The sequence below is a fragment of the Phallusia mammillata genome, chromosome 2 (genome assembly GCF_965637545.1).
Source record: "Phallusia mammillata chromosome 2, kaPhaMamm4.hap1.1, whole genome shotgun sequence".
NCBI classification, from domain to species: Eukaryota; Metazoa; Chordata; class Ascidiacea; order Phlebobranchia; family Ascidiidae; genus Phallusia; species Phallusia mammillata.
Genome location: NC_137253.1, coordinates 17386982 through 17405157, shown reverse-complemented (window position 1 = coordinate 17405157; position 18176 = coordinate 17386982). Strand labels below are relative to the sequence as shown.

The window sequence follows — 18176 nt, the reverse complement described above, 5'->3', positions numbered from 1 at the left end:
AATGCCATTAACTACGTTAAAAAACAATATAGTAATAAATTACAAACAGATATACAGTGTAGCAGAGTGAAAGAACCAACTGTGCTTCATTGCTTTGTGTGAATAATAGCGTGCAATGACGCAACAGTTGCTATTACTGATTCTTAAGATGGGTATTTCGATCATTCTTTTTAAACGATGCATATACCACTAATAGAGATTGATTGTGTCATGTAAACTCACTGGTCTTACAGGGTATTCCGCCTGAGTAAAACACATTCTTTAAGTTACTTCGTGGTCTGCACAAAAAAATCTTGTAAAGGGCTGCATGTTTGATACCCCTGCTGTAGAGGTTTTTTCTGAAGCAGGTAACGTATTTCGATTACCTGACAGTCACGCCTATCTTGCAGGCGCAAATTTACTGAGTAAAGAGCTAGATAGAAGGGCGGTAGTCCGAAAATTTTTAGGCTTGCACTAAAATCATTTATTCTTTTTTGTCAAATGGATTACAGGCCATAATAGATGCTGATGCCGCTTGCCTTTGTGGCATTGAGCTGTATAAAGTGCCAAAGTTTTAAGGTGGGCCGGGTTTTGGTCTTGCACTTTTTGGTTTGGGCTGATGACACACTTTGCTGGGTAACGCATCATTTTAAACTTGTTAAATGAAATTTGCAATAAAACAATGAACTACCAGCCATTTTATAATATGCATTTCTCAAAACGTAGAGACAATTAAAAGAGCAAATTCAGGTTTTTATTACAAAAAAGTTTCTCTTTTTTTGGCTAAAAAAACTTAACTGCTAACTTTTTGTTGTTTTAAAGTAGTGGTTCTCAACTTTTTGCCTTTGCAGACCCTTTTCCATACTGTGATCAAATTGCGGACCCTTTAAAATATTGGGTATTTTGTCCTTTTTTCATTAACAAGCAACCAAAACACTGTGAATAAAATAGCAACCATGTTCAGCCTAGGACCAAAAGTTCAATCCCTTTGTTTGAAGTGTCCCGTTGTGTCAATTAGACAGACACATTACATTGTGATGTAACGTTGTTTTGCATTGATAATTTACATATGTTGCATCACAATGAGGTTCAATGTTATAATGCATTTTGGTTTGTCGCCTCTGAAGAACGATTTTAAACAAATTTTAAGTTATTTGAAATGCCAAAGCCTTTTTTAAACTGCTATTTATCAATCTCGTTGTGCGCGAATTAAGAAGTTGAAAATGCTTTGCGGAACCCCTAGTTGAGAACCAATCTGTCTTAGAGCAAGGGTGGGCAACCTACGGCCCGTGACCGCATTCTAACTGCTTCATGTATCCGGCCCGGGACAACATTAAAAATTTGTATTTATTCTTCAAGTAAATTGAATTTATGCGTTATGTTCCTTTTATGTACCAAAGAGTTTTTAAACTAAAATAGGCATTGTTAGGTACAAAGACAAAACTACTGTGTGCCTGCTAGCCTTTGGACTTGTAAACGTGGATGGGCCTGATTGTTAGGATCCTTACCAAACCTTCCTTCTCCTCAAAACCATCCTGTTGGCCTCAGTGAAAACGGGGTCGTGCTGTGGCTATGTCGTCCGGGATTTCTATTTCCTGGCAGGTCCTACCATGACGAACAGACACAGCAGCGCCAGTTAATGACTGAACCTCGGCCAACATTAGCAGGTAATGGTAAAATCCTGGATTTGCGGCAGGATGGATGTGAATAGGCAGCAGATGAATGCGTTTTAACGGATCAATGGTATCTATGTCACCAGATGTTGGGTGGAAGAGGTCAAGTAGACCCAACGACCAAGATCAAACAATTCGGACAGTGAACTACCGCAAACCACTGTAGTAGTAGCGCACACAAGTGGTGTTTAGCTATCGATAGACTAAATGACAGAAGCTCAAACCATAAATTCATACCGCCTCGATCGTTGCGCGGGTCAACAACGATCGCGTACTGGAGTTTCTGCTCTGGCTCCGGATTTCGAAAAATATGCTACAGAGCATGAAAACGAAAATGTAGACAACAAAAACCGTCTACTTGCAAGTAAACACCCGCTTAATATGTCAACGTACAATGTAAGAACATTACAACCAGCCCATCAGATACCAGAACTCATCGCATCAGCAATCAAATATCAAATAGATGTGATCAATGTGCAAGAACATAGATTATACCACGATGACATGAAACTAAAATACCAAGATTTTGGGAAAGGTTGGACATTCGTTTCTGCTTCAGCCACAAAGAATGCAGGAAATTCAACAATCAGAGGAGTTGGAATATTATTAAGCCCCCGTGCCATGAAATCTCTGAACAGCATCGAAAAAATAAGCACACGAATATTAGTGGCGACCTTCAATGGGAATCCTGTACCAAGCATTATATTGTGCTACAGCCCAACCAACACTGCCAAAGAGCAAGATATAATAGATTATTATGACGATCTTTCATCGCTCATTAGATCCATACCAAAACACAACATAATTATTATCGGTGGTGATTTTAATGCACAACTAGGCAAGAACCAATGCCACAGATTCACATACCATACTACATCAAATAGAAATGGAGAACACCTGGAACACTTCATAATTGAAAATGGTCCGATAAGTGTTAACACTCGTTTTCAAAAAAAGATGGGAAAACTCTGGACGTTCACATATCTTAATGGGCACAACGCGCAACTGGACTACATGATTATAAATAAGAAATGGATAAATAGTGTCAAGAACTGCGAAGCCTACCACACAAGGGGTGCTGTATCCTCTGATCATCGCATGGTCACAATGAATATTAAACTCAGCCTGCGTGCAAATAAGAAAAGATCTAAGCCAAATACAAAATACAACTGGGAGCTACTATTTGAAAGTGTGGAACTTCAAAACCAATTCAGCGTTGCAGTGAGAAATCGCTACGATGTACTGCAAATGGATGGTGGCAATAAAAACACCTATGTAGAAGTCGCGTATAAAAACTTTGTCAAAGCCCACAATGAAACTGCTCAATCACTAATACCAAAAAAGGGAAAGCGAAACATAATCTACCATGGGAAAATGAACTAATTCAGGCTAAAAGAAGAGAGGTCAGCAAACTGGCACAAATTAAAAACAAAAATGCTAATAAAAAAAACATCAGAAAACATAAAGCTGCTCAGAAAGAGCTCGAAGATACATATCTCGAGGAACAACATAAGTACGTACAGTCACAAATCGATAAGATCACAAAAGCTACTGAAAACAAACAATCTACGCTAGCATGACAAACAGTCAATGACATTTCAGGCAGGAAAAGAACCAAGGCCAAGATCAAAGCAAACAGCCAAGATGAACGACTGCGAAAGTGGAAGTACCATTTCCAAAACCTGCTAGGCATACAACCAATAGTAACAGATGCACATATCAAAAAAGATTCTGATTCCGAGCTACAGCTAACAATAAAAACTGGTCCATTTAACAAAAATTAATTGAAACTGGTCTTGAAGAAACTTAAAAACAGGAAAGCTTCCGGCCTTGATCAAATTCCACCTGAGGTTTGGAAAACCGGCAAGTTCAATGATATCCTCCTCTACTACTGTAATGAAGTGTATAATGGCAATACGATTCAGACATGGACTGAAAGCTGTATACTAACTCTTCCAAAGAAAGGCGATCTCAGTCAAACCAATAATTATAGAGGAATCTCACTCACTCCGATAGCAGCAAAAGTCTACAATGCTATGTTGCTCAACCGAATTCAACCAGAAATGGAAAAAATTCTCAGGAGAAATCAAAATGGATTTAGAAAAAGTCGCTCAACAATCAGTCAAATCCTGACGGTGAGAAGAATCATAGAAGGTGTGAAAGCAAGGCAACTACCGGCAACTTTATTGTTTGTGGTCTTCTCCAAAGCATTCGATTCGGTCCACATAGAAAAGATGGAGAAGATTCTATTGGCATATGGAATCCCTGAAGAAATCATTGCAGCCATAATGATTATGTACAAGAACACTAAGGCCATGGAGCGCTCTCCCAACGGAGACACCGATTTTTTCGAAATTCAATCTGGTGTGTTACAAGGTAACACTCTGGCTCCATTCCTATTTGTTATCTGTCTGGACTACGTGTTAAAACACTCTATTGATCAACATAGTGAATATGGTCTAACATTAGCACCAGCAAGAAGCAGACGCCATCCAGCAAGAAAGATCACCGATGCCGGCTACGCTGATGATATCGCTTTGTTATCAGACAGTAATGCTAATGCCCAAAAGCTACTTCGTCTTTTGGAAGAGTCAGCTGCTATGATTGGACTGCATACGAATGCAAACAAAACAGAATATATTTGCTATTATCAAAAGGGGCAAATAGAAACATCGAAGAGAACAATTCTCAAGCAGGTAGATGATTTCGAATGTCTGGGTAGCCAAATTGCCACGACAGGAAAAGATGTGCTCATTAGAATAGCAAAGGCTTGGCATGCACTTAATCGGCTAAGAACTATTTGGGAATCAGCACTGTCTGAACAACTTAAAAAAAACTTTTTCAGAGCCTTGGTAGAAACTGTACTGCTCTATGGATCATCAGCTTGGACGCTAACAAGAAAACTGGACAAAAAAGCTACATGGAACATACACACGAATGGCCCATGCTGTCTTAAACATTAACTGGAAGACCCATCCACCCAATAAGCTTCTATACGGTAACTTGTCTAAACTATCATCAGTGATAAAAGAAAGAAGAATGAGATATGCTGAACATTGCCACAGAAGTAAAGGAGAAGTCATAAGTGATCTGATTTTATGGACACCAACGCAAGGAAGAGCTAGACCCGGCCGACCCTGCAAGACGTACATACAACAGTTGGCCGAGGAAGCTGGTATTCGGCCCGAAGATCTAAGCGGTGCAATGGCAGACAGGGAGGTGTGGAGGAGCATAGTCAGTTTGGCCCGGGCAACTAGCCCGATATGATGATGAACCGAACCTGTCTAAGGTCCAAAGGTTTTAGCAAGCAGGTGCGGTAGTTGATTTGACAGTTGTACATATTCACGTTGAGCAAATACCTAAAGTTGAGTTGCCTCCATTTTATCATTGCTTTGGCATCGTTCCAACCGCACCCGCAATAACATTACTTGTGTGGTTCACACATGCAAAAACGTCGCCCACTTTTGTCGTAGTCAAAGCAAAGTCGTTTAAAATGTTCTGATTCAAATAGATTATGTTTTTGGATCAATAAATTTTTTGTGGAAAATAGGATTCTGTGTATAGTTACAAAATATTTGAACATAACAGTAGTTTTTTGGGGGTTGCAAGTGACTTTCTTCCATTCAAGTATGTTTACGTAGCCACAACTTATGTTTTTGGCGTAATGACAATTTCACCTTTCCTCTGTATATAGATGCTCCGATCATATGGTAGTCGCAAATCCTATCTAAAAGTGCTGATTTTTGTTAAACTTCATCTACCAATTTAAAAAAAAAATTCTGTGCACTTTTAACAGTTGATGACATTATTATTAATGTGCTTTCTGTAAATTAGCATGGTAGCTGGATATCTACTTTAAGAATAAAAAACCTGTTTATTTACTGACAGAAAAAGGGTGTTGTCGACCACGTTACAACATGATATTTATCTATACATGACAGTACATGAATTTTATTACACACATGCATTTCAATCAATACAGTAATTCCTAACCAACAATAAAATAGTATTGTAGAATTAGGTAATAAATAGATTGTATTAAAAAAGTAGAGAGAAAAATAGGAGTAATCTATAAGTACCATTTGGTTTTGGTCTGTAAATCTAAACGGCGCAATCGTTCTTCATCTGACATCGTAATGCTTAGTCCATAACCATCCACATCATCAGGATCGCTACACTGTAACCTAAAAATTACATTTTTTGTTCCAAAATAGACCAAAAGCTATGAATGCGGTTCAACCTTTAGCACAATGATACAATGCAATTATGATTTTGTTTACCTTTGGATGCCTTTTTTCTGTCTGAATGTTGCATAGCCATCATCATCGAGTGTCTGTTATAAATAGTCATTCATACATTTTGGCAAAATTGAAAACTTAGGCATTAATTTCAAACACTTTAAAAGTTCGGTTTTGGGTGAATTTTAACAAAAGTCTGGCTTAAACCAAAGCATCATATTAGGCCAATATGTTTCAGCAAATCAAAACTTAGGTGCACTTCTAGTTGGGTATTTTTTACACATATGCAAAAGCATAACAAACGAACTTTCAAGGGTCTATTTGCTATTTGATCCTTTTAAGGTGATGTGCTTACTGGATATTACAAGTTTGTAATTACTTGATGAGTAGCTAAACCAATAAAACTAACTTCAGTAAACTAAACCCATACTCCTAAAATCTTTTGACTACCTTCTGTAATTATTCATGCATTTGTTTGTTGCAGTGTTAGCTATACATTTAACCGTCTACTAGATTTAACTGGTTTTAAAGAATGTAGTAGGCCATTCAACACATATTTTAACTATAAACAAACTTTATAGTCTTCTTTCTTAACCAAATGGGTGGAACAAATCCCTATTAGGTAGAAATGAACAAATACAGATAACAACTTGGCCCAGTTTAGAGGTGTTAGGACTGCATGCTATTGAAACGATATCAAAAGGTCATTAAACAGTGGTTTAGCGCAGGGGTGTCAAACTCGTGGGTTTCGGGGGCCACATTGCAGTTTAGAAATTATGCCGAGGGCCGCATGTAATTTTCAAACTAGATCCTTATTTCACCAACATCCGCCAATTACCTGCTGTTTTTTGTTTTAAAATTACAGATGTAAAGAAATAGGTTTATATCATCTATATACCATCTATTGACGCCCCAAAAGCCCAGAATAATTTCCAACTTGATGCACAGATTGAGCTGCACAGTGTTCAAATCGGTTTTAGCTGTTAATTTCGTCATAATCTATATTGTGACGCTAAAGGTACTTGTTTTTTCGCATTGTTTGCACACAGTAGGCCTACAAAAGTCTGACGCATATGGCTGCTAGGCTGGTAATACTCTTGGCTGCTAGGCTGGTAATACTTTTCAGTAACACAAAAACAATTAATTATAATTAGATACAAGTCTGGCAAAATACTACAATTGTTGTTGAGTGTTTGTGGGCCGCATTGGACGGCTTCGTGGGCCGCATGCGGCCCGCGCCGCGAGTTTGACACCCCTGGTTTAGCGTATGTACTGTGAGAGGTTACTACAGGTCAAATCAAAAGGTTTTTAGTGTTTGTCATACAACTGTTACGGCTTTCTACGAAATTTTGTGTTTAAAAACTAACCTTGGGTGACAACATCAAACTTTTTTAGAGTTGGGTTAGTGCTTTCTAATAATTTATCTTAAGAATCTAAAAATAACCGGAATATTTGTTTGCGGTAAATCTTCACAAACACGCATGTGGGGACCCATTTGCTTTTGTTTGCAAAATCAATCATATGTGTAGTTTAAACGATGTGTATACTATATTGGTAAATAGGACATAGATTATATAAAATGGAAGTATATTAGAAAGCCACCCTTCTAGTTTATACATGACTTAAGTATTGAATCTTGTACTAATTTGTCAAAGATAAAGAAGCTACGCTGTGACAAAAAAACATTCTTAACTGTTTGTAATACCTCCAAGTTGACCTTTAGTGACCCGTGCTCATGCCGTGCCCAAGCTGACAATGAAAATTTAAAGACCATTTATTTTTTGACAAAGTCAAGTCATTTATTTTTCAATAAGTTTATTTTGTTATCTTTATGTTGATCAACGAAGTTTTGTTTGACATATAGGAAAGCATGTTTATCGAGTTTAAATCCTGTTTTGTTCTTGGTTTGGCCAACATAGCATGCATTGCATTCTATGCATTTAGCCACATAAATACTGTAGTCATGGCAACTAAGGGTTTGTTTGAGACGCATTTCTCCAGCAGGTGTGTTAATTGTAAATGCGATCGCATATATTTCTGCTGCAGTCTTTCCAGGCTGGTATGGTATAGCTCATCATTTACTTTAAGTCACCTTGCCTCCCCAACAACAATGGACTTAAATATGCTGAGTGGGTGATGCAATGTTCAATGTAAAAAAGGAGATTGATTGCAGTGGGCTTAACAAAATCAGTGAAAACAAAACCGAAAGGATTTGGGGGAAAACCTATATGCAGCACGTCCAGAAATTCCACCTGCTCATCTTTCTTTGCAGTGCAGAGGCTGCAAAATGTCAGTTTAAGATTGTGTTCTTTAGTCCTGTGGTCAGTGCCGCCTGTATCTGTCGATTTAAAGCAGGCCACTTGCAACCCAAACTACAATAGTGGTTTTCCTATATATTGCCAGTTTCTATATACTACATCATATTTAACGATGTATCACATATACCATTTACTATATTTATAATGAATATATATTTGGCACCTACATTTCATTGGGGCCCTATCTTTTTCCTGGCACTTTATAACATAATTGTTTCTGCAAGCATAATCTAATGGGTCCCCACACATATGCATATGCGATTTGGTAACAGTAAAAATAGGGCACAATCATTGTTAGATATTTACCAATTTACTATACACATCATTTGATCTACACATATGAGTATTTTTGCAAGCAAAAACGAATGGGTCCCCACACGCACGTTTGTGTGGATTTATGGTGAACAAACATCCTGGTTATTTTTAGATTCTTAAGGAAAAACTTAACCAACCTTAGCCTTAACCCAACTTAAGTTTTGTTTGTATTCTTTTTGCATCATTATTGTCATATAATTACAAAAAAAAACAGTAAATAAGAACAGGAAAAATACTTTCAATTTAATCTCATGCTTTGACCTTGATATTGTCATTCAAGGTCAGTTTTTAAACACAATTTTCCAAAACTGAAAATGTGCTTGTTAACTTAATAAAACAACATAGCATAGCTGCGCAAAAACAGCTGATTTCTAATCACCAACACGACTGTCTCGTAAAACGTCCACTTGGAACGTCAAGCCGAGCACTCCCGCTGCATTCACACGCCTTAATCATAAACAAGTGAATTACTCCCTTGAGAGTTGAGACTTCTATCTGACTGACAGTGTACACATATTGTGGGCTGTAAAAGTAACTATTCGGCCGATTAAGGCAAATTTTTAAATACTAAACGAATAACCTACTACAAACAATTGTTTAACATTTCAGCACATTAGGGCTTGTATTTCTGGCCTAAAACTTATTATTTGGGGGTTTAAGGGGTAAAAATGGGTGAATCCAATAAAAAGTTACAAAATTCTTTAGAATAGCTTACATTGCACCAACCAACAAACATGAAACCCACAGATTATGTACTTGGGTCAGTACAGCAGTTTTTATTTTTTTTGTATTGGGGGCCTGTGGGTGAACCACTGGGTCGTTTGGGGTTAAACTTCAGGAGGATCAAATTCGAAACAATAACTAACATCTGTGCAAATTTGAATAAATTTAAAGCACTCTTTCTTGAACAAACGCATTCAACAAACCAGCGTTAGACAGAAACGAATATTTTGGGGTTTAAGGGGTAAAAATGGGTAAATCTTTTTTTAAGGTACAAAATTCTTTGAAATGCCTTATATTGCACCAAACAACAATGCATATAACTCCTTAACGAAGCACTTTAGCAAGTATAGCCGTTTTAAAAATTTCACGTTTTTGGGGGCTGTGGGTGAACCGAGGGATCAAACGGGGTCAAAATTCACATGGACCTTCTATAGACCAATATCTATAACGTGTGTAAATTTGAAAAAGTTTGAACCATTCTTTTTTGACCAAAACGTGGGAACAAATCCGCGTTAGAAAGAAAAAACGAAAAAAATAAATAGACAAAGACAATATGTGTCCCCTTCAGGGAAGGGGACCTATAATAATATTGTCACTGAACTTTTTAAAAATTAATGCTTGCTGTAGTGTGTCTTTTAGGGTCTATAGCAGGGGCGGGCAACACACGGCCCGCGACTGGATTTTGAGCGGCCCACAGACAGTTTCCGGTCTTACATGATAATGTGGCCCGCGGCCACAGTCTGCCGCAACTCCCCACTACTTGCTTACTGGGTCAATTTATAGTTGTAACAGACAGTAACGCTCCCCAATAGCAAAAACTTTCCCGCCGTTGTTACCATTGCACAATACGTCCATTGTTATGACATAACTGCCAACCTTGTGTGTGGCCTGCTTTCACAGTTTCCTTTGTTTCCGCATGTGTAGCCTAGTTAGTGTTTCAGCAGTATCTCAGTCTGTGGTGTATGCATTAAAATTGCTGTGGTGAATAATTTTATGTTATATCAGTTAGATTGTTTCTACTGTATTGTAATAGTGACGTTCTTGATTGTATTTGGTTTAGGTGGTCAAAAATCTGTTTTAAATCACTGGATAAATACACGATTAATGTATCGATTCAGGAATCCAGCCCGCTAAGTACTTTATTTTCCCATATCAGGCCCGCCGACTGGAGAAGTTGCCCGCCCATGGTCTATAGTGAAGGGCTACATTAACTAAAGATACTGAATGGTTGTCTCCGGTTATTATTCCATGGGTTTGTTTGTAATACTTTCCAGCATACACGGTAACTACATTGTCAATGGTGAACAGTATTAGGTGCAGTAGTTGAATCTGTCACTTGCTGCTGAAGTTTGTTTGTTCTGAAAGCACTTCGCAAACTGCATCTTTGATCAGTGACCTGGGAAGGCTGTTGTCAGTACAAAGATGTCTTGTTGTACAGTACAACGATGTATGCAGCTATGATAATGCGATGTCCTGTTTGTTCAGCTCTGTTTAGGTTTGCTTTTTTCCACTTTTTCATGGCATCCACATATTGCGTACTGTCCTGACAGTTCATTTATTCCCAATTGAGCTAGTTATCCCCGCTAGTTATGCCCAATAACCTTTACACCAACAGCACAAAAAAAGCTTGTTTTGTTTGGGTTTTAAGGTTGGTTCGTTGACAGTTTGAAACAGTAATATCTTGTTTTGTTTTACTGTTTTTGTTTCTTTTAGCATGTTTGTTTTTATATATATCGATTTGTATTTCGATTACAGGAACTGATGATGCTACATTGGCGAAATATATATTCCTTTATTTAAAAAGACTGATTCTGTTTTACCAAGCATTTTATAGTCCATTCGTTTTAATGTAAAATGTTGGACACACCCCTCCTCTTTCAAATTTTTGTTTTGCATGTACGAGTTTTAGCTTGTAAAAACGAACAAGGTAAGTGTCATTAACACATAGAAATCATTTAAATTTAACACAGCATTCAAACCTAACATTTGTCATACTGTAAGCCACAAATGTATTTACATTGTGTGTGTGTTATTTCACAAATTGGTAATGCTGGTTACAGCACAAGCCTTTTGTGCCTTGTAGTTTTATTGACTTGTTTTTGTGGGACCAGTTTTTTTTAGAGATGTACCGTCTGTGCGGACATGTGCTGCATTTGATTAAAGAAAGCATTTGCTTTGAAATTGACTGACAGCTTCTAGGTATCAGCTGAAAAGCTCAAGGTTATCTTTTTAACTAATCGCACATAAAAAAATATTTGTAAAATAACTTGTATGAAATACAAACTTACAAGTATCCGCTTTGCTATTCTTGGTGGCTCCTGATCTGATAGATTTTTCCAATTAATTACATCGAAAAAAGGATGGTTGCGCAGTTCGTCAAACCCCCCAGTCTCTTTACTTCCGAGGCGACTGGAAGGATCCGTTTTCTAAAATGGCAATACATTTTATTAAACATGGGAAACAACAAAAGGAAAAACAATGCAAAAGCTTTTAGCCTGTTTTTTTAATATCTTACCAAAAGGCTTTGAATCAGATGACTAGCATCATTTTCAACTGAGGAAGGAATTTCATAGCTGCATTTTATTATTTTTTCAAACACTCTGTATTCATTTGTATCATGAAAAGGAGTTTTTCCTGTCAGCATTTGAAAGATGATACAGCCCATTGACCACAGGTCTGAACTGCAATAGAATAATTAATATGTGCAGGTAATAAACTTCTACTTAATAATTAAATTACACCACTGCCGTGTAGTTGCATTTTCACCAATATCAGAAAAGTAGACATAGAGTTTTAAATATTATCTCATCCAATACTGCCCATTCATGTTTTGTGTTCACAGTGTTAACTTCAAATTTGTCCCCAGCTGAACTTAATATTTTTTCTTTTATGTATGCCTGACTGAGTTTGATGCATGACTGATTTTGCCATGTGACAAGTGGCACATTGCACGACCTTGCACTCTGTTTAGTTGCAGTTGTAGTTGACTTGGTGTTTACTTTGAAGTGTTTGCATGTCAACTATTGTATGGGTGTTCTGCAAATATGTTTATTAATGATCTGTTTATGTTTCTATTTGAATGAGGCAATAAGGTAAGTTCACACAGAGTGTAGATCATTAAGATAAGCAGTGGGACAGTGGAAAACTCCAAAAATATTAAAATACCTACAAGAAAAACTGTGTCCAAACATATTAAATGCCAAACAACAATGACTCAACCAGACATGGGGCCAAGTACAGTCCCAGAATACAGTATACAAATACCTGCATGACTGTATTAGAATAATGCGACTCAAGTATTCATATTTATGAATTGTTTCGTAATGTTTGGGTGACAGCAATTCAAACTGCATTCGAATAAAATGAGTATTTGTATCTATAAAAAGTTGACAAAAATACAAAGACATGTAATTTGAATAGTTTTTGGATATACCCAAGCATGTATTCAGGTTCATAAATACCTACATACTTTTTAGATCTAGCTATTCGAATTGTATTTGAATTAATAGTGCCAGGTATTTGGATTCACAAATTGTTTGGTTGTTTTAAAAAGCAAACAAGTCGAATGCACCTAAACAGGTATTTGCAATCATCTTGTAACACTACTGCATTTATATTACTTTACAATCATTGTGCCATTGTTTTGTAACATAAACAAAAACTTGTCAAATCAGGTCATATTCACTGAAAAATGAAATTATAACAGAATCTATTTTGCATAAAAATCTCACAATATATTCTTGAATACTTCTCGAAGTAACCAACAATCGCTTTCGCAAAAATGCAGTCATGTATTTGATTTTACTGGGCCTTAACTTTTTTAAGCGTTTTAACATTGAAATGCTATTACTGTGGGTGACTGTTTTATTGCAATGGTGTTGTCATGTTTTCACTTAGTACTTAGTTTCAAAAAGGCACAAACACTTCGTTTCAAAGGGCATCAACAGTGGAAAAAATGTATACCATCATCATACATTTTAAATATTTTTTAATTCAGGCAAAATATACAGCACTACTAACTGCAAAAGTTTATTAACGCCCAATTAGGGATGTTTAAAGTAGAATAAAGGAATCATAATACCTTCAAATGGCTTTTTATGTCAGATGATCTGAACCATAATTGATTTGTACCCTGACAGTCGAGGTGAATATTGTTGTAACCAACAGAAATATATGGTCGTAACAATCGACACCTCAAAATGGCATATACTACAAACATTATTGTCAAGGTTAATGGAGGGTGACAGAGTAAAAGTATCAATCTACACCTCAAAATAGTGTATACCAGGGATGTCAAACGCGCAGCCCTTTAAAAGTTTTTGTGCAGCCCACAAAGTAACTTTTAGAAGTTACATGCTTTACTCAGGCATCATATCCTGTCAAGACCAGTGAGTTTGCATGATAAAATCATTCTTTATTAGTGGTATATGCAACGTTTTAATAATTTTGTGCTAGTTATGGGTCCCCTTCCCTGGAAGATTTTATTGATTTTATTTTTTTTTTCTTCCCCAAGTTTGTCCGACTCGTTTTTCCATCAAATGTTTGATGGATTTCGATGAAATTTACACAAATGGTAGATATATGGTAGATATAGTTATGTAGATGTGCATCCCACTTTCTTTTTGTTGATAACCCCACTATTTACCCAGCTAGTCACCTAAAATGGGTTATTTTCTTCCCAAAGTTTGTCCGACTCATTTTTCCATCAAATGTTTGATGGATTTGGCTGAAACTTATACAGATGGTAGATATAGTAATGTAGATGTGCATCCCACTTTGTTTGTCCAGATAACCCTAGTATTTACCCCGCTAGCCCCCTAAAATGGGTGAGTTTGTAAACAGTGTCAGAATTAATTGGCTGAAATTTGGATAGCTTAAAGAGTATGCCATTCATAGGTGTCGATTGTTGTGTTCAACCCTGTAGCTCTAACATTTACCCCACAAGCCCCCAATGTGTAAAACGTATTTGTATGTTACTGGGCACCACAAACGAAAGATTTCTGTGGTGCAATAGTGTGACAAGGGCAACCAGTTGTATGTTACTCGTTTGTGACTTTGTGGGTTGCTTGGTGGACGTTTTTGCGCCATGGCAGTTAGGGGCTTGTTAACAGCCCTATGACGTCAGAAACATTAACAGTTGCTAAAAACACCTCTAGTGGTCAAAATTTTAAGCATTGGCGGATTAGGCTGGAATTTTGCGGTACTATTGATTGAGTCATTGAGGTTTCATATTTTTTTAGTTTGTGTGTCGGACCCCATTATTTACCCCACTTGCCCCCTAAAATGGGTGACCCTTTTAACAATGTTCAAATTAAATGAAAATTGGACAGCTTGAATTTGCTATTCATAGGTGTCCATTGTTTGTTTTACCCCATTATGCCAATATTTACTCCTTTTCTTTGAAAAAGAATGTTAAATAGGACATACTTCGCATGAATTTAAATTTATATAGTATTATTATTTAAGACCAGTGCCGATCACTGTGTTTACCTTACAACACCAGACTTTCTTATGGTTCTCTTGAAATGCATTATTTTCAACTTTGCATGTGTGGGGACCCATAAGTTTCTGCAGAAACAACTCAGGTTATAAAAGACGATGGCTAATATGGGACCCAATACAAAATAAGCATAGGAAATATATTAATGTTTCAAAAAGGTTATAGTGTAAATGCAACAACAAAATGTGCTAAGCCGTCATTTTAGTTTGTTTTTTTTGTCAAGATGGATGAGAGCTGTCACTGTTTTTTTGTTGTATACATCTTTAAATCCCAGCTGCAGAAGTTATCAAGCCACAAACTTGGATCTTCAGAGAGTTGTTTTTCAAAAAAATGGATATTGCTTGATTGATTAGTTATTGCACAGTCTTCTGCGTATCCAAATTTTAGAGAGTTGGTGTGTGACATGCCATGAATGTAGATGCGGAAGAGGTTTTGAGCCAGCACTAATCCTTGAGGTACACCATTCTTAAGCTTTGTAACTTTACTTTTATCTTGCCCAACACAGATATTCATATAACAGGTGCCTGATATTTTAGACATTCGTGATTCTTAGCCTGTTCTTGCTTTAAACTGTTTGGGCCAATTTTAAAAGTGAACCATATCGCCAAATGGTGTATAAAAGATCTATGAATACTGCGCTGGTTCTGGATTTGTGACTGTGCTCGTTGGTGCACCATTTGTCTGAAATCCAGGTTGGTCAGTAAAAAAGTGCAGCATACCATTGGTCTATGATTGGCTGCCTCTGTCGGTTCCTATCCGGGTTTCAAAATGGCAATAACGGTAGCTAATTTCCAGGATTGAAGATTTTACGGTACGCAGCTCGCCTGTAAGAGCTGTTGCAACCATTTCAGCCTGTTTCTGATAAAGTTTGTTGGTATTCTTTTCGGACCTGTTTGTGGAAGTTGTGGTAATTTTTTTAGAAGTGTTCAGGTGTTGCGTCTTGTATGTGTGAAGTTTTCTACTGTTTTAATCCATTCAGCATGTCTTTCATCATTAAATCCAGCAGTAAAGTTGCATTTTGGTTGCTTGGGTTTGCTGTAGAATTTTTCAAAGAGATATTGCTGTTTTAAGACCAGCAGGGAATGTATTTGGTTCTCCTTCCTCTTGGTATGCAGCTTTTGGCAGTATCAAAGGAATCTAGATGTTTTCATTTTTCGGGGGGTATCTGTTGGAATGTTTTTTTCAATAGCGAAAGCGAAATTTTGCGAGTTTGCTTTTCTAAAGTTCCATCTGTTTTTCAACAATGTAGAAAAGACTGGTAGTTTGATGCCAACACTGACAAGACTTGGTTCGGTGCTGGCTGTAAAGTCTGCCATTACTTCTCTTGCTACTTCTAGTGGAACCAAACAGTGATGGGGAGACTCGAGTCAGTGACTCGACTAACTTTTTTAGAAGACTTGACTTGACTCTAGTCTCAGTTGTGAAAAGACTCGACTTAACTTGGACTCGTCTTAGTAGAGACTCGACGCGGACTCGTTATTTCCCCCACAAAACGGAAATTTCTCATAATTAATAACCTGTTTAGTTGGCTTCCACCAAACAACAGCAGCAATTTACTGTGCTATGCGAAGTTATTTTTGTTTATTTTTAATGTAATGAACTAGATGCTACATGCACAAACTTTCTTACGCTGACATTAAGCGTTGTACTTATAGCTTGGGTTAAGGTAATTGAATGCAGTACATGCCAAGGTGAAGTATTTGCTTTTAAGCGTGTATATTACTGAACAAACGCTCAAGCGCATGCAGTAAAATATGAATTTTTGGTTTGAAAAACTCCTTTGAACAGATTGACGTTCTTTTCCACGCAGTTTAATAAGTGTCAATTAACGTGTTTCATTAAAGTTGACCCTACTCTAAGAAAGTAACGTTGATGGGATATGTTCACTGTAATAAAACAGTGTCCGTTTTTAAGGTGAAGAAGTCATGATGAACTATTCAAATAGATTAACTATCTTTAACCTTTCCTTGCAAAAACTTTTTGGGACTTGCCTTGACTCGAACCGCTAATGACTTGACTCGAACCTCATTTGACTTGACTCGACTTGAGACTCGAACCCCTTGTGACTCGACTTGGGACTCGAACCTTTACTGACTTGACTTGAGACTCGACTGATAGGACTCATTACCCAACCCTGGAACCAAATGTACGTATTTGGATGCAAGGCACAGGTCTGGGTTATATTCTTTTTTCCAACGAACAGAGGGAGAAGTTCCTTCAGATTAAATAATATACTGTTTGTAACAGGGAAGTACTGGATTAGGCCAGTCTGTATGCAGTGGTTTGTATACATAGGAAAAATAGAGGTCACAAAGTTTGATTGTGGATATTTGGATGTTGTTTGATGGTGAAGTATATTTGTTGTGATAAAGTTTTGAGACAAGTGTACATGTAGGTAATAGACTTCTCAATGGTGCTGCTTTATTTGTGGTGTACATTTTTTGAAGTAGAACTACACCTGGTGTTGTTGTAGGAGGCCAGACAAGTATTTACACTTTGGCATTCAGCTGCTTCAATATATAGTGACAGAATTGTAAATTGTTTTCCAAGTTTTATTGATGAAACATACAAAGCCCAGCAACCTTTTTTGAACCCACTGGACTTGTATCGGTGGGAGTCGAGACATGTTTTGACTGGGCCACAGCCAATCCAGGATGATGTGGATGTTTAGTTGTCTTGGTCATAGGGTAATGATGTGTGCTCGGGAGAGTTGACAGGTTTGGACCCGGTCTTAGTTGGATGTTTCTTAAGACCCTACACCGGTAACAAGGTGCCAAGTGTCTCGAAGGCGTCTGTTTGCGTTTTACTCTTTGGGGGCTAACAGGGTAACAGCAGGGGCTATCAGTTCACACTAACCAGATTTACCATCTTCAAAAGTTTCATCCAAATCCATCAAATATTTCATGCCAAAAGTGCATGGACAAACTTTATCGGAGAAAAAAAGAAAAAACAAAGGGAAATAAAGGTGTGTCCCATAAAAATGAAACATAACAAAAAATATTTATACCTGCAATTTGAAGATTTTTGAGTTAATAACTCAGGTGGCACATAATCAGCAGTGCCTACAAATGACATGGTTTTGCCCTCTGCAAAATAAATTGTAATCTATAAAGGTTGTTGTTATGCAGCAGTTAGTTATGTACAAGCATATGCTATTTTGAACTAGGTTAAAACTAACATCGTTTTTTTAACACTCTCAGTGTGGTTAGCGTATATCTTGTCAAAAGATGTTTTGCATTGAGTGCGGATTGACATAAATTTAGATCAAAAGTTATTGATTACAAATGCGGCTGCCCATTAATGTACGTAGAGACTAAACAGCCCATGCGGGCAACGCTTGGCTGGCATTAAACTTGATTATGTGAAACTGACTGTTGTTGCAAAGGTTTGAGGAAGTTATAATGATCAAATTGCTATGGGCTCCATCACA

The 18176-nt window shown here is 37.2% G+C and overlaps 1 protein-coding gene across 3 annotated transcripts in view; it reads right to left on the bottom strand.

Moving 5' to 3' along the window:
- Positions 1–18176, bottom strand: part of LOC145212673 (3-phosphoinositide-dependent protein kinase 1-like) — a 48241-nt gene that overhangs the window by 6945 nt on the left and 23120 nt on the right. For all 3 annotated transcript variants that reach the window (XM_080080892.1, XM_080080891.1, XM_080080890.1), the window contains 5 exons: positions 17754–17832; positions 11762–11927; positions 11535–11672; positions 5933–5985; positions 5732–5836 (listed from right to left, as the gene is read on the bottom strand). In XM_080080892.1, coding sequence (XP_079937018.1) covers positions 5732–5836; positions 5933–5985; positions 11535–11672; positions 11762–11927; positions 17754–17832 — 541 coding nt within the window. The remainder of the gene's footprint in view (positions 1–5731; positions 5837–5932; positions 5986–11534; positions 11673–11761; positions 11928–17753; positions 17833–18176) is intronic.